A 20,724-nucleotide genomic window follows, 5' to 3' on the forward strand; every position below is an offset into this window, starting at 1 on the left:
ACTCCTACTCACGAAATCCTGTCAAAGTTACTTGACAGATATTTAACTCTATCCTCTCCTCTCCATCCCTATTACCACTGTCCCTCATCATCTGTCAGCGGAAATGCTGAAATGCACTGCCTCCTAACTGATCTCCCTGCTTCCAAAAAAACAGTCCTCTTGCCCTGCAAACTGCCCATGGATGCCAGCTTACACCTTCCAGGGGCCCTCCTTTTATGGTCCCTGCACAACTCTCCGGTCTCTCAAAAACATTTAGCCAACATGCTTTGCATGTTTGCCTTGTGCTAAGCACTTTGTAAAGATTACTTAAACTAACCCTCTCAAGAAGACTTTAAACATAATGCTGTTGTTGTTTCCATTGCGCAGATGAGGAGACTGAGGTGTATAGAGGTTAAGCCATTTGACCAAGTTCCCACAGCTAGGATGATGCAGAGCCAGGATGCAAACTTAGCTCTGCCTAGCTCTAAAGCCCTCTTAACCACTGCGCCACACTTCCTCAGAGATGGACCCTCATCTCAGCAACACCTCCTGCCTGGCACTCTGCCCCCAAGCAACACTGCACTGCCTGGAACTTCTCACATACATCCATGCTGCTTCTCCACTCAGTCTCTTCATTCGTTCTATCCTGTCCCTTGGAAATGCCCTTCCACCTCTTTACCCTAGACCTAGGTGATTCCTACCTATTTTTTAAGACTCAGCACAGGTATCACCTCCTTTGGGAAATCTTTTTTTTTCTATTTAACTCCTTCCCCACCCTTATCCTCTTCCCTCTCTGACTGAGGAGGTATCCTTCTGTACTTATTTCCATCATTATACCTAGCACATCATGTTATCAATTTTGTTCCTCTGTTTGCCTCTTGCGCTGGGCCATGAGCAGCTTGAGGCCATCTTAACCATCCTGTGTCCCCAGCCAGTGCAGTGCCTGGCATGTGGCAGGCTCTTAGTGCTTCATCAGAGAGATCAGAATGAGAAACTCAGAGTGTTTAATCAATTAATTCTGGAATACTTGTTGAATACTTATGTCTAAAGCTTTATGCCAGGGATATTTTAAAAGATAATGACATAATCCATGCCCAATATATGCATTTAACAAAATAAGTATCATGAACCATCTGCTGTGGAAATTCAGAGAAGGAAAAGACCACCTTGGACTGGGACACTCGGGGAAGGCTACCAAGAAGAGGGGGAAATTTAAATGGGGGTTGAAAGATGAATAAGGCTCGGAAAGGAAAGCTATGTGCATAGCAATCACCAAAGTCTGATGTTTGAGCAAATGTCTAGGCTGGGACCATGTCTAACAATAAAAGGAAAGCTGAGAAGTTCATCTCCTTCCTCTTGCTCCTGAGCGCCATCTGGTTAGCCAAGCCCTTATCTGAGTACACGGTGCCAAATTCAAGTTTTATTCCGGGACATTTAATCTCTCAATGATGAGCAGCTCACCTTAACTCTTAGACCATTTCCAGAAAATCATGGAAATGCTTCTAAAAAAGTTAAAAACCTAGAGATTGTTAGATCATGAGATACACTAATAATGACAAAATGTCAGAAACACGTGCAGCCCCATGTAATGAATTCAACAACTATCCTAAGGTCACAGAGGTCTTCCTACAAAATACATGCCATTCTATTTACATCAAACACAGAAAACTCATTTACAAGTGAATGTCATTTTCATCTCTGTTCCATGGCCAAGTGCATCTCATTTGCATTCATTTGTTTCCCTATTGGACTGCTCGGCACTATTTTACAGCTGGTGCAAGTTATGCTCTGTACCTGCTACTTACCATAGGCCCACACTCCAGTCATCCAGTTACACATATGAATCATAATCCCAAAAATGGGTTTAGATAAGGTACTTTTAAATAATACACATCATAAGGAAATCAAACTTTGATGCTAGTGTTGATAGAAGAGGTCTTTAAAAGTTCAAATGCCTCTGCACACAAACACACATTTTCCATGTTAGGCTAACATTCGGATTTCCATGTCAAAAAGAAACACTGTAAGTACACAAGATACTAAAACAAGTGGTTGCAAAGTACAGATCCAGATATTGTAGGTTCTGACACTCAAAGGATTTGGGGGGACCACTTTAAGAAAAAGAATACAAAATTAGGTACAGGTATTGGAAGGAACTCATTACAGGGAGTTTGATAACAAAGCTACTTCTGGTCATTGCCTCTGGGTGGACAGGAGTGTATAGAAATGAGATATTGAATTAATACTCCTAAATATAAATATATTTATACAGTTATCATTGAACAGGTGGGCATGTTACTTATTTTAAAAAATTAACTTTATTTTTTAAATTCCAGGTTCTAGCTGCTCAAGGTCTCAATCCTTCTCCACCCCCTTTCATTCTATCTCAACCTTCTTATTCTACTTTGGTTTCATTCTGCTGCCTGGCAAGGACTGGGATTCTGCCACAGCCTGGCTCCTTCCACATGATAATGTGCCTGGTATTCGGTTTTGATTTTGCCCCTTTGTTTCTCTCTTCCTGATCACCCTCAGCTCTACCATCAGCAGAGCAGCTTTAGGCCAACCCAGCACCACCCCTGTACCTTGACTGGCCCAGACTCCCAGGAATCCAGTCTGCTGCATGAGGAGGGAAAGTTTGAAAATTAACTGAACTATGCCACAGGTGATCAGTCCCAAAGAAGGCTAGGAGCCTGGGAAATGTTTTAGGTCCTACTTTGGCAAATTGGGTGATTCTCTGGCAACAGAATCCAACTGTCATACCTTTCTTTCTAGGATTGTTAGGACCACAGGTGGGTCATTCTAGACTCACCCCTATATACATATCTTTGTGTTTAATAAGAGCAAGCCAGGCTATACTGACCTGAACTCAGCCTTATAGCAAGTTGCCAGAATTCCAATAATTTCAAGTACATAACAAGCCAAAATGAACTCTACCTCTGATTCAGCTGAAAAAGTCTCAGAATCCATGCATTTTTCAGCTCAGCTCATCTTTGTCCTTTAAAACTGGATCTAGCTGTAAAGAATGCAAACTGAATTTCTAAACACTTCCTATATCAGATGACAGTGTTTTAAAGAGAACATATAGCAGCATTTTGAGAGTGAGGCTGTGGAGTCGACAGACCTAGGAATAAACCTTGGGAATATTTCTAGCTAGCTGTGCAATGTAAACCTTATTTCCTTCCCTGTAAAATAGGTTGTTATCAAGATTAAATAGATAATGGAGATTTAATGAAATGAGTGCTGTCAAGGAAACCTCAAGGCAACGCTAATTTTTCTCTTTATGGGGAGAATATTGGCCAATATGAATATCATGAAGTCCCAAACTACCAATTCAAGACAATAATAAACTAATTGATTCTGGAAACAACATAGGGCACAGTATACGTACAAACACCTGCAAATGGCAAAGCCAGTACTCTGAGACCACATTGCAGCATGTTAGCTTTAAATAATCATAAAAGCGTGTGTGTGTGTGTATGTGTGTATATGTGTGTGTGCGCTCACGCGTGTGTGACCTAATGTATTTCCTCTACATCTTCTTGGTTGCTAAGGCATTTCTTTCTTCAGCTTTCTGAATAGCACAAGTAAGCTTATAAAATGTGACATCCTCCATTGACTCGTTTCTCATTGAATTGACTTGTAGCATACCTGAAAGCATTTTGTTGTGCATAGATGTGTTCTGCTATGGTCCAATGCACTCAAGTGAGCTTAAGCCTGACCTGGGCATGTCTCCATTTACCTTAAGGTGATAATTCAGGAATCAACTGCTCAGTGCCAAGTATGAAAGCTCATCTTTCTGCCTGTTGTCAGGGATTTTTTTTAAAGGATTACAAACTATCTTTGACCTTCAGTATGTCCTTATGTAAAGCCATCTGCTATTGCATCTGTCTTCACTGTATCTCCTGTCACATAAGACATTTCCACTTGAGGCTTTCTACACAAATCACTGGAATTGAGTGTCTGCCATTCAAATGTAACTTGCCATGGAATGTTGGAATTTAAATAGCTCTCCACTTAAAGTAACTTTCAGGAACATTACTGTACTGCCAACATTAAGAATAGAAAATGTGTTGCCCTGGCTGTTTTGGCTCAGTGGATAGAGTGTGTCAACCTGTGAACTGAAGGGTCCCTGATTCTATTATGGTCAAGGGCACATGCCCAGGTTTCTGGCTCGATCTCCAGTAGGGGGCGCGCAGGAGGCAGCCCATTGATGATTCTCTCTCACCATTGATGTTTCTATCTCCCTCTCTGAAATCAATAAAAAAATTTTTAAAAATTTTAAAGAGTTTCTTTAAAAAAGGATGGGAAATGTGTTTTTGCAGCCATTTCCTACAATACTGGATTATGCAAAAGCATATGTACATAGAAAAAAAGTAGAGAATACTCATGATATTTGGATATCTAACATTTTGTTGTTGTTAATCATCACCTGAGAATATTTTTCCATTGATTTTTTAGAGATAGTGGAAGGGAGGGGGGAAGAGACAGAGAGAGAGAGAGAGAGAGGGAGAGAGAGAGAGAGAGAGAGAGAGAGAGAGAGAGAGAGAAACATCAAAGTGAGAGAGCCCACACGGGCTGGGGATCAAGCCTGCAACCGAGGTACCTGCCCTTCACCAGGTTCGAAGCTGGGACCCTACAATCTGCAGGCCAACACTCTATCCACTGAGACAAACCGGCTAGGGCTCCAATATATTTTTAATAAAAGTTCCTCATTCTTCATAAAAATGGCCCTCTTAATCTATTTGTGAATACCAAAAATCTGTCTCTATGCTATCACTTTTATATTCTTTGATAACTTTTGCTTTAGTTTTTACCTACTTGCATAAAAAGCTAAAATTTAAACAATTAAAACAAATTGTACTTTGAAATAAAATCAGTGTCTTCAAAGGGTTCACACGCATATATTCAGTCCACCCAATCTCGGTCCCTTTTTGAAGAGACCTCAGCTCGGATGGCTTGCAAGCCAAAGGCATTAACAAGTTGTCTGTCTACAACCAGTTACACCTCATTTGAATTAAACTACAATCGCGGACGACAGAAGCGCTCCTTTCATCTTTTGTAGGAAGGTCACCCAGCCCAGAGCGAGCGCCACGCTCCTTCTGGAACTAAACACGGCGGCCCCGCCTCTGGTGAGTGCGCCCTTCACAACACACACCTGGGTGGCCAAGGGTCAAGTCTGACTTCCCAATGGCGCCAGCGCCTCTGCCCCCTTCCCTTTGGGGGAGCAGCAGATGGCCAGGGCACGCTAACTAGTGCCACTTAAACACGGGGGGGGGGGGGGGGGGGGCGCGGGCGGGGACCTAACCGGTTTGGCTCAGCGGATAGAGCGTCGGCCTGCGAACTGAAGGATCTCAGGTTCGATTCCGGTCAGGGGCATGTACCTGGGTTGCGGGCACATCCCCAGTAGGGGGTGTGCAGGAGGCAGCTGATCCATGTTTCTCTCTCATCGATGTTTCTAACTCTCTATCTCTCTCCCTTCCTCTCTGTAAAAAAAATAAATAAATAAATAAAATATATATTTTTTTAAAAAACACCGGGGGGGGGGGGGCTCTCAAATCTCTGCCCCAACCCAGCCCCCCAGAACCCCTGTTCTGAGGAAGAGCCAAGCGGTGACCCGAGAGAGCCCTACAGGACTGGTTGACACCGTAGCAGGAGCCCAAACGCGACACCGCCACTGGGCTAGGGGTTCCCACGGGGCAGCGCCAGCCCAGACCTTGGCACGGGCCAGCCCGCCCTCAAGAGCCACCCTGGCTCCCAAAAAGGAGCCAATGAGATCTCTCGGACTGAAGAGGCGCCGCCAATCACCGCCCTGGCAGCTCCGGGACCCCAGCACCCGCACCCCCAAAGCTCCCGAGCTGCAGGTCTAACCTGGAGCCCTGCGCCACTCGCCTCCTTGCCTTGGAGTCTAGACAAGCGATGGCATCAACAAGCTTTCTCCAGAGGAGAAGCCGGAGGAGCTGCAGCACCGGCCGCGCTCTCCGCTCTCCGCTGGGCTCCGGAGAGAAGGACGGGCGCTCACCTCCGCTGCGTTTGTCTTTTGAAACTCTTCACCCACCGCGCCGCAGAGCATTTCAAAAATTAGTGAAAACCGATGAAAGGCATTCTTCTTCCGGTTCACTTAATCGCTGTGAACCAATTGAATCCGTGTCTGGGGTCAAAATAGAAAGATAGCTTGTTAAGGGGTCTGAAAAGTTTCTCTTTAGCAAAAGTCTGAAAGGGCTTTACTTACTGTAATTGATGTGAGTTTATCCGGGACTGGAAATGCACCAAGGGGAGAGGAGTGTCCTTGCAAAAAGATGCTAATGCTTATATAAAAGGGAGGCAACCTTTATCTTGTTCCTTCATGTCCTCAAAATGAAATCACAGAGTTGCTAGAGTTATTTTACTTTATTACTTATTGATGAGAGAGAGAGAGAGAGAGAGAGAGAGAGAGAGAGGAGAAATCTGTTGTCTCACTTATTTACGCATTCATTGCTTGTTTCTTGCACGTGCCCTGACGTGGGATCCAAACCACAACCTTGGAGTATGGGACAACTTTCTCACCAGCTGAGCTACCCTTAGCTAGGGCGGCTAGCATTCGGAGTATAGCTCCTGGGCCCGTAAGATTATAATGGTTTATAATTTTTTTTAAAAAAAAAAAGCTTATTTGGATGTTAAAAGAAAAAGCTGGAACCTACCCGGTGTTAAATTTACTGCCAGCTCTGAGTGGTTTGAAGAGGGAGGAAGGGAGCCAGAGAGCCCTCCCCCTCCACACACACACCAGCCTCTCTGCACAAACTCACTTCTCTTCCCTCCATTGCTCTTCCCTCCGGTTCTCTTCTCTTCTCCATCTCCTCCCCGCTCTTCATTTTATAACCTTTATCTCTTTGTGTCTCTTTCAATCTCCACTCTCCCGTTCTCTCCTCTTCTCCTCGTCTCTTCTTTCCCTCTCTCCCTTCTCCTCTCTCTCCTGATGTCTACTCTCCCTGCATTGTTTGAGGGCTTAATATGTGTCAGGCTTGATTCTAAGCAGTTTACCTGCATTAACTCATTTTACTCTTCACAACTACCCTGTTGTTTATTTTCACCTGTTTTACAGATGCGACAATTGAAGCAATAGAGAGAGCGGCCCAAGAAGTCAAGTGAGAAAGTGGTGGAGGCAAGCCTATACCTCACCTCTATCTGATTTATTTTAATATCCAAATTAACCAGGCCCGAACAATCTAGAGTCTTTCACTTCTAAAAGGCATGAACCCCTTTTTTAAAAATCTTTTGGTACAAAATATTCCGTTAAAATCTCAGAAATTTCTAGTGGCTTTAGCATAAACCCTCAAAGTTACTTGTGGTCACCAGGATGAGAAGTGTTGAGGGTGGGGGGTGGGAGTGGAGAAAAAGGGATAGAAGATTGACAGAAATGACCTGAAAAACACTAATTCAACTGAACCATTTGAAATAAGTAATATTGTTACTGATTTTATATCTCTGGTTTGACTTTTGCAATTGGAATAAATAATTGCATTAATTATGTATGAGTGTGCGCATCTATGGACCTACAGGTTATCTGACACAACTGATGGAGAATCACAAATGACTTGTGATTAAGAGTCTTTTAAATCTATGTTCAATTTTCATTTCTTATAACATACAAGTATCAATTTATAAAGGGCAAAACAGAAGGCTAGAGGGTGTTCGTTTGTTTTATTAAATCTTGATCAATCTAAATGTATTTCCTTTCCTTTCACTAAATACATTTAGTTTTAATGTATTTCTTTAAAGTCTATTTCCACACAACAAGAGTTATAGGACTTAGTACTAAGCTAGGAAGTGGGAAAGAACACATGATTTTCATAGCTGATAAAAACTTTTCCTGTGCTCACTTCAGCAGCACATATACTAAAATTGGGATGGTACAGAGAAGATTAGCATGCCCTCTACACACGGATGACACACAGACTCGTGAAGCATTAAAAAAAAAATGTTCCTATGTTTCAAATCTGGGCAGCCTTTCCCACTTTCCCTGATGACTAACACGATCTGACTTCAGAAAAGTTTTCCAATATTTCTCTGTACTGGTAGATTTGGTTTGAAGTAATGATTGCTTCAAAGGGCAGGATCATGATACTAAGCATGTGGGGAGAAGCCCTGGTCCCTGGAACCCAGGCTGAACAGACAGATGCTGGGGTTCACCTCGTTCTGTGTGGCAGGGCCATCACTGAAACTGGAGGGACAAGCCCACAGTAATCATCTGTGGAGAAGAAAGAATTGCAAATAGCATAAGGATCTGAAACAAAATAGGTCCTCAATGAATGTCATATTATTGTCACCATATGTACATGTTAATCCACCTATTTTTGTTTCTCTTTAGGCTTCCTTTTACAAAGGAAAATATTTTCTGGTCAGCTGACACGTGCGTGTGCATGTGCATGCGCACACACACTCACACACGCACTCACTAATTTCCAGCAAAAGTTTTCTCACCACCAAGTCAGATGCCCTCCTCCCAATCCATGCCTCCTGCTGTGATGAGTCAGAAAAAGTCCCTGTCAGCCACCCAATGACTGAGCCCATGTTCCCAACTGAGAGATAGTAGGGTGAAGACTGCTGCCCTACTCTAGATTCCAAAAATGCAGGCCATTTTTAAATGACTTAAATCATCAGGGAGCATATTCAGAACCTCTCATGACTTATTAGAATCTTCCCACCATCCTCTGGGAAGAACACTGCAGACTGAGCTCTTAGTATACATCCTGTCCTTAGCTGAGGGAATGGCAAATCCTACACTTCCTATACAACTGCAGAGCAATCCTCCCCCAGTGTGTGAAGAGGAGGTAGGAGGGCTGAGAAAGAGGAAAGAGTACTTTCCAATTTTAACTCACAGAATTATATAATGGATAGCCTTCCATTAGCTAGCATTGATTTTTATGTCCTTAGAGAAAGTCACTGCTTCTAACTTTGCTATTCTAACTATGGGCCTCCCAGGGACCTTGAAGAGTATATTTTTGCTTCTGTAAAATAGAACCTTTACCACAGCATGAGATTATTGGACTGAGTACATGGGGGGAAAGAAACCTACATAGAGCAAATAGATTAGCGCCTCCAATAAAAATAGATCCTCCTCCATTAGTATTTGTTGTATAACTATTAAAGTGTGAATCATAAAAGCAAGTTTCCTTTTGTTTGTTTTGTTTTGTTTTGCTTCCCAATGAAAGTTCTGTCAAAATGGTACATAACAAAAAATAATGATTCTACAGTTTCATAATTCCTTTTCACAAGAAACGTGTGTGTTTCTTGAAGGTCATTAGCTTCTTCCCATAAACATAAAGATGTTTAACATGATTAAAAATGGTTTCAGAAAACAATTTTCCTACTTGCTCTCTGGGAGCCTGTGAAATGTACATATTGAAAATGATATATTTCCCTATTGCAACACTACTTAACATTTATTCTATGAATAATCAAAGTATTCAAGTGTTGTACGATTTGTTTAATTATGGCATCGCCTTGAAAATTGTCTGCAACCTAAACTATTTCTTTAAAGAATCTGCTGAAATCATTATGTGAACAACTCTCATTTGTATCTTTATTTTTATTAAAGATTGCACAAACTTGAACCAAGACGAAACACTGAGTCCACCGTACATCATTCATTACAAAACAACACACATCACATTTGCACTCTATCAAATAGGAGATTTTCTTTAAAATTATACATTGCATGCTCTTAAATGCATGCTTTAGATATTTTACATTTGTCATTATTCTCTTATAAATAATTGCAACGTTACCAATTTGTTCCCCTGCTACCAATATATATTCAATGCGCCAAGAAGTGTTTGACAGAACAGATGAAATGGAAACAAGTGTATGGATGCCACATCTACCCAATTGTTACTACTCTTCTGCCTATGCAGTGAAATGCTAACACACATACAAAAAAAACATTGTTTCAAAGGGCACAGGGGAAAAAAACAATTTTAAAGTACGTGGCAGTTAAAGTCGGCGCCCTCACGGGTGCAGTGACTTTCACTTTAATGTGATCCTAAACCTGGAGAGCAATTGGCCTGGGCGGAGTCCAGAGGCCTGGAGCGCAACGGCACCCAGCCCCGAAGGCTGCCCAGGTAGCCAGGTTTCTTTAAGCCACCTCAAACCTTTGAAAAAAACGACTTTGTCAACAGGTCCTGCTTCTCACCACCAGGAGTTCTCCCCCCAAAATAGAACCCCCACTTTTCTCTGTCCACCATCCAAACACACACTTTTCCCGGAAGACTGGTTAGGAGACGCGCTCACCGCCACCCCCAGCCTCAGGGTCGCTCTGGTCGTCCGCGAAGCAGACGTCCACGTCGCTGTCGTTGTCGCTCTTGGACTCCCCCAGGTCCAGGGGGTAGTCCGGCTCCGCGCCCGGGCCGTCGCCCGCCTTGGCGAGCAGGTTCTGGCTGGGGTGGCGGGACTTGACGTGGCGCTCCAGGTCCCGGCGGCGCACCAGCACCTTGCCGCAGAACTCGCAGCGGTAGGGCGTGTTGCCTTCGGCGTGCAGCCGGATGTGCTTGTTGAGATTGCTGGGGTCGCCAAAGGGCCGCAGGCACACTTTGCACTTGAGCGGCTTGTAGCCAGTGTGCGTCCGCATGTGGATCTTGAGCCCGTACTTGCGCGAGTACAACTTGCCGCAGTAGAGGCACAGGTGGCCTGTCTTGGGCTTGCCCGCGCCGCCTCCCCCGCCGCCGCCACCCCCCGCGCCACCCGACGCCACGACGGCGGGTGGCAGTGTGCCTACGTCCAGGCGGCCGCGGCCTTTCCCAGCCGCCATCTCGGAGAGCTGGTGCGTGTGCATGGCAATCTCCCGGTCGATGCTGGCCAGGGAGCCCAGCTCGGCGGGGCTTAGGGTGGCCGCCGCCGCTGCGGGCCCGCTGAAGTAGGAGATGGACTCCGGATACTTGAGCAGCCCCCCGAAGTGCAGTTTGAGCGGGTAATAAGCGGCAGCGGCCGGTGAGCCATACAGTAGCTCCCCGTTGTAGACCGTGAAGGCGGGCATGACGGCGGGCAGGTGGCTGCACTCGCTCCCGGGGTAGGCTTTGAGCCCGCTCGCGCCCAGGGCCGGCAGAGCGCAGCGCTCGAGGTGCACGCCCGTCGCCGGGGGCAGCTGCGCGCATCTTGCTCCTGGCAGCGCGGCGGCGGCGGGCGGGGCGCGCTCCACGTGCTTGAAGGCAGACGCCTCTTCCCGGGGTCCGGGGAGCAGAGGGATGCGCAGGGCTTCGGAACAGGGCAAACCGGGCGGGGGCGGGGGCGGCAGCGGCGGGTCCCCCGCGAGCAGGCACTTCGGGTGGTGGTGGTGATGAGCGTGGTGGTGATGGTGATGGCCCAAACCTCCCGCCGCAGGGTTCTCCCGGCTTCCCGGGCGCCCTCCCGCCCGCCCCCCTCCCAGCAGACCAGCACCTGATTTGCCACCGCCCTCCTCCCGGTAGGCGTCGCCAAGAGCGGTCGCGGTGGTCCTGGCCAAACTGGCGGGCCTGAAAGCAGAGCGCACGCCAGGGTAGAAGGCCAGGCCGCCGCCCCCCGCTGGGGAGCCTCCCATGATGCCCAGGAAGTGGCCTTGTCCCCGGGGGGGCCCGCTCGTGTCCAGGGCGCGGTCCGGCTGCTCCTTGCTCTTTTTGGACAGCCCCCACTTGGCGGGGGTCGGGGAGGTGACCGAGAGCGCAGAAGTGGCCTCGCGCTTGATGCTCTCCCTCGCTCCGCAGGCCTGGATAGGCGGTGGTGCCTGCGGATGGGGCCGCAGAGTGCCCGCCATGGCGGCCCCGACGAAGTCGGGCACTGGGTGTTTCGGAGGGAGGCAAAGGCCATCTGCGGCCGGGGCAGCGCCTTGGCGAGGCGCGTGCTCCTGGTGCAGGTAGGCGCGGCCTGCGCTGCTGCTGAGCACGCAGTGGAAACGCAGGTGCGCCTTAAGGCTGTTGGGGTATCTGAACGTCCTCCAGCAATACCAGCAAATGTAGCGCTCCTCCCCTGGGCGAGAAAGAGGAGAAAAGCGACCCCGTGAGAGGCGAACAAGCAAGATAGAAAGCGCCAGCGCACCCAAGGCAAAACCAAGGTTTTGACCAGCGGTATGGGGGGGAGCAGTATTCTTGGGTCCCCGGGAAAAATTAATGTCGGTAGCCTCACTATAGCAAGGTCCCCAAGAAACCCTAAAAGGCCAACTTTGTCATGATCTTCATCCTCTGGAACTACTGAGAGGCCAAGAGAGGTGATCTGGGCGTTTCCAACGAAGACTTTTCTCCGGGCCATGGGAGCAAATCTTCGCTGGGAGAGCAGAGCTCAGGCAGACAGGCCAGGGAAGAGACAGAGCAGAGAGCAGCTGTTGCTTTAAATCAAGTGTTGAGGCTGTGCTGTGCCTGGGCCCATCTGTTGGCGTTTGCAGAATAGGTGGCGTATGTCAAGGAGTTTGGATAAACTAAACAAAGGACAATCTAATGGTCGTGAGCGCCTCATTACCAGGCGAGACAATATCCTGTATGTATGGGCCATATGTAATCATCCCTTTTCATAGAACAATGTCTTTTATGTCCACTGCCCACCCTTTCCACCCCCTCCCAGCCTTAAACACTTTGCCTGAGGTTTTCCTGGAGCGTGACCAACTGAAGGACCACATAGGGACTATGATTCACTATTCTTCTAAATTATTTGTATCTTTATTTCCTCTTTAACCCCACTTAATTTGATGGGAGAAAAGAAAAAGTCCCATGTCCTGATGTTCTAAAAACTGAAGGATAATGTTGCATTATGTTGTCAGTTTTTTAATTAATTAATTCCTAGATAGCTGCACAAATCCAAGCCTAGTAAAGTCTTTTAATAAGTGCACAATTGTCTACTAGGATCTGTGTACATGTTTCCTTGTTAAATATTTTTTGTGTGTTTAACATTATGAACATTCGTTGTTTTTTATTTTATCGCAGGGCCTGTGAACACAATCAAGAGATACATGTATGAAACAGATTCTGACCCCACGGTGGAAGTTAATATTCACTCAAAAAGGTCATGTTACATCTGTATAGAGAGCAGTGATTTGCAATTTGGTGTCTTTTTAAATGTTATTGGTAATAACATTTATTGATAATACTGAAGGGAAGGATTGATGTGAAAAGGAAGTTAGTTGAACCACAAGGAAGCATACAAAGTAAATGTCAGTGTCATTAAATTTAATAGAAGAGCTAAATTTTCCCTCCATGCAGTTAAGAAGCGCAACTTTCTAAAACGTTACTACAAGACAACAATGGGGAAAAATTGCAGATCTTCCCCTCTTCCTGTATTTTACTTCTGGCTTTGCCTAAAGCAAGTAGCAACCCCCAGATGTAAGAAGCAGTTTATTCCAGCTGAAGCCACAGGGAGAGCAGGAAGAAAAAGGGAGGGGGAGGATTTGCCTATCAGATCCTATCCCAATTGGGTAGGATAAAGACTTGGATAAGATTATTTCAATATTTCTGTTACCTTGTATTGAACAACCATGTAAAATAAATCTTGAAGGAAAGAGAGAAGAGACCTGGGTTCTCTTGGTAGGCATGTTGATTTAATCTTTTAAGTAACTCCCTTCTCTTAAATTCAGAACCTCCCTTTCCTCACCACGTTTTTTAAAAATATATATGCATTTTATTGATTTCTTACAGAGAGGAAGGGAGAGAGATAGAGAGTTAGAAACTTCGATCAGCTGCCTCCTGCACACCTCCTATTGGGGATGCACACCTCCTACTGGGGATGTGCCCGCAACCCAGGTACATGCCCTTGACCAGAATCGAACCTGGGACCTTTCAGTCCACAGGCTAATGCTCTACCCACTGAACCAAACCAGATAGGACTCCTCACCACTTTTTAAAGGATTTTTCAGAAGCTGCCCAGAATGACTCAGCTCAATGCAAAGCCGAGTAAGCTTCTTTCCTAAAACAAAGGGTCAGTATTTTCTTTAATGTTACTGTGGAATTGAAATTCACCAGAATTAGTGAATATTGGAAGAATAGCAGCCATCCCTAAAGTTGTCAAGACTTCAAGCATCTCAAAGGTGGGAAGTCGGGATTCAATATAACCCATACATTCCCCCAAAGGAAAATGGTATCTGTTTTGACATCTGTTACTATATGACATTTATAAGCTCTATTGGCTGAAATGAAAGCATGGGGGCCAACACTCAAACAAGTTGCCTTTATACTATTTGAGGGTGCCTGAGGAAGGGTGTTCTGTGCAGAAATACATGGCCCCTAAAGGCCAGTAGCCCTCAGAATTGTTCTGTAGTTGCAGATGTTTAAGTTCTCCACTATAGGGCTTTGGTCATATTTCTCTTTTACAGGAAGAAGTTGACAAGATAATTTAATATAATGTGATGCAAGTAACAAACTGCTTGAGAATCATTTTTAAGAATACTGTACATATAAATTTACCCACAAAAACATCAATAGAATTAAATTACAGAAGACAGAGATACTCTGAAGTGAAGCAATTCATTGTTTGAATAAACTTATTCTGCCTTGTTCATGAAGTGTTTCTTAATTCCCACATTCAGATTCATTTCTTTAACCCTATTTGTAAAGATCCGAAATTGAGCAGACAATTCAGGAGAAAAGCATGCTAAAATATTTCACAGCATTTATTACATTGACTTTAAGTATTAACTGTGTCTTTAGGGGAAATTACAGATAAACAATTAGCAAGAAAAAAAGTCATGGAAGCATTAAAAGGGAGTTTCTGGATCTTAACTACTTTAGCACCTCCCAGCTTTTTCCACAGGAAGTGCTCTTCAGTGTTTGGGGAAAGTTTTGAAATGTTTTTCTCTTTAGTTACTGCACCTTAATTTGCATAAATCCACTCTTGGCTTTGGAAGGGCTCAAATAAATCTTAGAAGAAACTGGGATGCATCCCAAATTCGACTTAAGTAGGGAGAGGAAAGTGCATAAATACCATTTAAATGGAAGGGCCTCAGTACCTGCCAACTGACCAGCCGTAAGTACCGTAATGCTTCTAAAATGCTGTAGAAGTACATTACTCTCCTTCAAACCCGTGGAGAGGAGATGCCTTCCACCTTCTAAAAGCATTCCAGGTTTGTTGTGCTTTCTGGAGCTCATGATGTGATCACCCTAATAATATGTTGCAGCTTCTTTATTGATTATTATTTGTTTGTTTGTTTGTTTGTTTGTTTAACCCTTACCCGAGGATATGTTTCCATTGATTTTTAGAGAGAGTGGAAGGAAGGTGGAGAGACAGAGAAACATCGATGTGAGAGACACCTGGATTGGTTGCCTTCTGCATGCGCCCAGCTGGGGCCAGGGACTCAGCCTGCAGCCGAGGTACCTGTGCTCTTGATCAGAATCAAACCCAGGACCCTACAGTCTGAGGGTGGACAATCTCCCCGCTGAGTCAAACCAGCTGGGGCTACTGATTCTTAATTGAGTAAATAGTTGTCTATGTGGATATGCAATAGGGAAGGATGATCCCCATGAAGTTCATGTTTTACACAGAGCAAGAGAAAGGCTTTTCAAGTCAGGGGAGGGTTCCCAAAGACCCAGGAGAGCTGGACTCTCGCCCACCCCATCTGTCCTGAAGGCCCTCTCAGAGGCATACCTTTCTCGTCGTGTGTCGGAGTTGCAATTGTGGGGATGTCAAACCACTGAGCCAAAGAGTTGGAATACCACACGGTCAGCTCCTCCCCTGGCTGAACGTCTCTCAGCGCTCGGTAGAAGATCTGGGACGCAAGGAACAGGACAACTTGCTGTCATTTGCTAGGTAATTGGTCAAAAAACAACTGGCAGGACAGGTTCGAATCGCGGCTCAGACGCTGTGTGGCCTTGGAAAAAGGATTGGACCTCTCTGAATCGCACTCCCCTCATTCTTCAACCGGGGAAAATAACAGTATCTACCTGGGACGTTTCAAAGAGTGGGAGCTAAAGCGCTTTGCTCTTAAGATTGATGGCGGTCAGGTGGATAGAATTGGCAGTGGGAAGCCCGCAGTACCTGTCCTCCGGGTAAGTCTGCAATAGCTTCCAGAGTCTGTTCCTGGGGGTTCCTGGCTGCCCGGATTAACCCTATCCACTCCAGAGGGGAGCCCCCCGATTCGTCCACCAGCTCCCCTCTCACCATGCGCACCTGCAACACAAGCAGTGGTCGTTCTTCCCGGGCCACAGCCAGGCCCACAGCCCAGACGGAGAGTTCATCCTCCACCCCACCCACCCGATTCGGGAAGATGGTTGTGGTCGCTTTGGCCAGATCGCCGTGGGCTGCTGGGAGGAGGGTAGTTACCTAGGACCTGTGCGTGGGAGAGGAAGGAAGAGGGGAGGCTGTCTCGTATAACAGTCCCCCTCTCGCCCCACCTTGGCAACACTAGGGGTGAGAGCATCCTCTCCGGAGCGCCTGGGCGCGTCTCGTACCAAGACACCCCCACCAGCCTCTAGCTCTCCCTCTCGCGGTTCTGAGAGCAGCCCAATTATCAGGTAGTGATGTTTGGAAGTCAGTGCCATTACCCAGAGTGTCCCCCAGCCCCTCCCAATCCAGCCCACCCTCATTCTCCCTGCACTGCACGGAGGTGCCGGCGACCCAAGCAGCGAAAACGTTTGAACAGAGAGGCTAACCATTGAAAAGCAATGACAGCATAGTTAAAGGAGTCGTGCCCGGCAAACCCGGCTTCAGACCGCGGAGGAGAGGGTGACGGGTGAGCAGCCAGATGCGCGTCCCGCTGGCCGAGCACCTGAGAAATGTCTTACAAGGAAGCTCCAGGCAGCGGCAAGCAAAGCTAGGTCCTACCCCCGCCCCCAACACCCCCACACAGCACACACACACACCACCACCACCACCACGGCTACCAACTTCCCTTCCAGGCGGCTGTGCTCAGAGCTACGCTGGCTGGGACGCCTGAAGGCGGGCAGGGGCCTTGAAAACCCCTCTCTGGTCAGCTTTTGCGATGTTGATTGGGGAGTGAAAGCTGGCGGGTTCGCCTTGGCGCCTCCCAGTTGTGACCCTGGGCTCTCAGAGCCCTGCTGCAGGCGCCCGAACACGGTGCCCCGCGCGGTGGGCGCTCAGAGCCCGCGTCAAAGCTAGCCCTCCATCCATTTACCCCAAGCCCACAGCAGACATTCGCGGGGAGAGAATTGTGGGGGGTTCTAGGAGCTGAGAGTTTCCTGAGGATCATTTATTTCGGAGATGAGATTAGATTATGCTAAGGTAAATGTAAGCCTCAAATACGCACATTGAAGAAAAGAGGTAAAGAAAGTCCTCAACGCCCTGAAAGGGGGGGGGGGGGGGGGGGGAGGAGCATCTGCGGAAAGAGGCCGGGACATCCGCGCCCCTGCTGAGCCCGCAGAGCTGCGGGGAACCACGGGTTCCGAGTGGTCCCGGCACGCAAAATGCCCCTGGCCCCACCCGGGGCTGGCTCCTCTCCGCCACGTCCCCTTCCCGCAGCCCGGCCCCCATCCGCGCTCAGTTAATGCGACTTTCGGGCAACGATCTGAGTCCCCTTCCACCTGGCACCGTTGGCAGGTAACGAACAACTCAATCACCCCTTTCTCATCTTCCCGGTTCCGAGGCCAGGGAACAGGGCGGCGAAGGACAAGGGTCCAAGGTCAGAATGGCTAATACCTTTTTCTTGGGCCCGGGTTCCCTGCGGTCTGACAGGTACTTGCCCAGCTTGAAAGTTCCCGGCACCGGCCCCAGGCGCAGGCCGGCCGGGATGCAGCAATCTGCACTCACGCTGGTGGCCGGCGCGCGGGCCGCTCCGTGCATCGCTGCCGCCGCGCCCCTCAGGCGCTCGGGCGCTCCGGGTCCTCCTCGGGGCTCTAGTGACAGCGCCCGAGTGGCGCGCGAGCCGGGGAGCAGCGCCCCGACGTGCGTCCTCCGCCCCCGGAGTGACGCTGCGGGGCCCGCGCCGCGCCTTTTCAATCTGGGCGGGCGCCTTTTGGCACCGCCGGCGCAAGGGCGCGGAGTTTGGTGAGAGAGTTGCGCGGCGGAGCAGCTGCAGAGTCCCACCCGAGAGGGTCACATGGAGTGGTTCCCTCAGCCTCCTGCATAATCGAGCCCGCTGAATGGCTGGCGCACAATGGTCCAGGCGACCTTCCCATTCCTAAAAATCCAATTTGTCAAGGGCGAAGAAAAGGCGCTGGTGAATCAAAGGTCCGGCGGGACCATTAATCCTCAGCATGGGGTATTGTCCGCGAGACAGTTACGATATTTTAAGTGACAAATCCACTGTATAATTTCTCCATAAATTTTGCTTCCTTTTATTGTTCCCCGACAAACCAGTTTTGGGAAATCAGTGACTACTTTAAGTCTACTTGGCTGATTCCTTTGAGCCTTGGTCTACTTCAAAGATTCTTAATTCTCTCCCCTTGGCTTTATTGTAAAGGAGATTAAACAAAGAGATGGGGACTGTTTGGAGGACTTGTTAACTTCTATTGATTTCTGGCGTGTGCCATACAGAAATTAGGCAGGTACTTGATGGGAAAACACCAGAAAATACCTACACTTTCTAAATAACGACCATATTACCATTTCAGGGGATTGGGTTCAGGCCAGTCATCTATTTAGAACAGCATTATCGTCCCCTCTGTCCAGTTTCACCCCAAAATATTAAACGTTTGGCCCAGTTTGGGGAGACGAGGTCAGCTGTGCATCATTGCTCTCGGATATGGGGCCTGCACTCCTCTGGAGAAGGGGAGCAGCCGCAGGGACCCAGCTATGCGGGTACCCCCTAAGCTGACCGCACTGGTTCTACCCACTGTGTGTGTTGTTTTTTTATCATGCCTCCTCACCATACACACACTCTAAACAACTGCCTCAAATCCTGATTTGCTTATAAATTTAAAACAGTGGAGAAGTCCTTGGATCTAATTTCCTGAGAACCAAGAAACCAAACTTTTCTTTAAAAAACAACACCACCCTCTATGAAAGGTGGGAGGGAGGAGGTTGAGGGGAGCGTTAGAAACCCCTGCCTTTAGCCCAGCTCGTGACCTAGGAGAACAGGTACTTCGGAGTTAAATCAGAGTGCTCTTGGTTTTCTCTTAGGAAAGACTCCGACTTGCGTGGGGACATTTATTTTCATAAGACATAGAGGAGTAATGGAGTTCATCAGGTATTTGCGACAGGTCTGCTCGCACCTGCCACTCTCTGCTAATCCCTGGCACTGTTCCCCAAATCCTATGGACTTGGACTGAGCCTGATGCAGAATTCCAGGCGAGGCCAGGGTGCCTCTGGGTCTCTGGCCTGGTGTCGTTGGCCCAACTGCTGCACGAATGGGAGGACTCCCAGCAGCCCCACATACAATTTCCCACTGGCTCTCCCCTGCCCAAGGAAGGTGTGATACTCAAGCTACTGACCCGATGACTGCCTAACAACGGTGTCAGGACGCAAGGTGGCGACACCTGTAACTCCGCAGTTTGTCCCATGAGGCCCTCAAAGAAGCTCCGAGTGAGACCTGAGTTCGCAGTAGTGGACACGGTCCTGAGACTGGGGTCATTAAGTCTGTGCTGTCACTCGGGACTCTTCCTTCCTGAATTGCTTCAGAGCCTCAGGCTCCTAATCCTTAAAATGGGAATGATGATGGACCACTGGGCCTCCACCCACTAAGCTTGTGAAGGTCAATAGCAATGCTCGGTAGAGTGAAAGGGTTCCGGACGCTCCAAAACCTGTGGTTTGCTTAGCGGCCAGGTCTACAGGACACATGGTTGGCCGGCCAGTGTAGACCCAGCCGCTGGGGCGAAGCAGAGAGCCGCTGGCGGGCCTGCCTGGCCATGAGTTGTGGTTCCTCCGACCCTGCGGCCACACCCTGCCCAGATGCCCCTGGCTTTTCCTCCCCAACGCCCCTCTGCCAGCCGCGGAGGCTGCCTGTCTCGGAGAGGGGGAAGCCTTTGATCAGGCGGCCCATGAATGGCAAAAGCCGGGGGAGGGGAGGCGGAGAGGAAACCGCTCCGCAGAGTCGAGGCCAATAAATTTAAGCCATGAACATGTCCCTCTAACCTCTGGCCTGGCGACTCCGGGATGACACCCAGTTTAAATTACCAGCGCTGTGAGCGGGAAAGGGCGAGCGCGGAGCCTGGGTTCGGGCTCCTCCCTGCACCTCCTTAATGAGTGAAAAAGCGTGAACGACACGCGAACAATTTTATCAATAGGACCATGTAAAGGCCGACTGTGAGGAAAGTTATTTATTAATATAGACGATTGTGGCTGGTTCCCAGCCCCGAGAGAAGAAAGGGCCTGCGCCAGAGGCATTCACACCAGCTCGCCGAGTTTTATTCTGTCCTGTGGCTCGGAGTTGAAGTTCCCCAAGTGAAATAAATTGTCCACAAAGGAGGAAAGGAACACATTTTCTTTTATTTTTCCTCCCCTAAAAAGCAAGGGTGAAACCAATCTAATGTGCCCAGTGGAGCAAGATGGGCCGTGAAAGGCTGGGTGTTAAAAGTAAAAGCGGGCTGTGCAGCAAATGGGATGGAAAATTAAATGAAATTAAATAGCTTGAACGGCCGTATTGTCCCTTATTAAAAAGACACATTAATTACATGGTCTCCGCCTTATTCAAAGACAATGTTGAGACTCAATCAAAACATTCCACTCGGCTTTTTTATGGACTTAAAATGGGCGTCCGGAGGTCCCGTTAGAGCGAAATCCCTTCTGCACCGAGACGCGGGGAGAAGCGGTTTCGGGGGCAGCCCTGCTCTGCGCACGGCCGGACCACGCAGGCGGGACTCGCGGGCCGGAACCGCTGCCCCTGGCGAGGCCGGATTCTCCGCGCAGCAGCCCGCAGCCGGGCGGCTC

General features: G+C 48.0%; 1 protein-coding gene and 1 non-coding gene across 2 annotated transcripts; one reads left to right on the forward strand and one right to left on the reverse strand.

Moving 5' to 3' along the window:
* Positions 1–7,827: 7,827 nt before the first annotated feature.
* On the forward strand, positions 7,828–7,934 carry LOC139013317 (U6 spliceosomal RNA). Its single transcript, XR_011471979.1, has one exon. It is a non-coding gene; the product is annotated as a U6 spliceosomal RNA (small nuclear RNA).
* A 2,294-nt stretch (positions 7,935–10,228) lies between these two features.
* On the reverse strand, positions 10,229–17,700 carry PRDM13 (PR/SET domain 13). Its single transcript, XM_070419089.1, has 4 exons — positions 17,557–17,700; positions 15,940–16,071; positions 15,550–15,670; positions 10,229–11,952 (listed from the first exon to the last, which is right to left on the reverse strand). Exons 1-4 carry the CDS (start codon positions 17,698–17,700, stop codon positions 10,229–10,231), a joined length of 2,121 nt encoding a protein of 706 aa, XP_070275190.1.
* Positions 17,701–20,724: the final 3,024 nt, after the last annotated feature.

Source organism: Myotis yumanensis, unplaced genomic scaffold, assembly GCF_028538775.1.
Source record: "Myotis yumanensis isolate MYYU_CA2020_CCGP unplaced genomic scaffold, mMyoYum1.0.hap1 SCAF_6, whole genome shotgun sequence".
Classification (NCBI taxonomy): Eukaryota; Metazoa; Chordata; class Mammalia; order Chiroptera; family Vespertilionidae; genus Myotis; species Myotis yumanensis.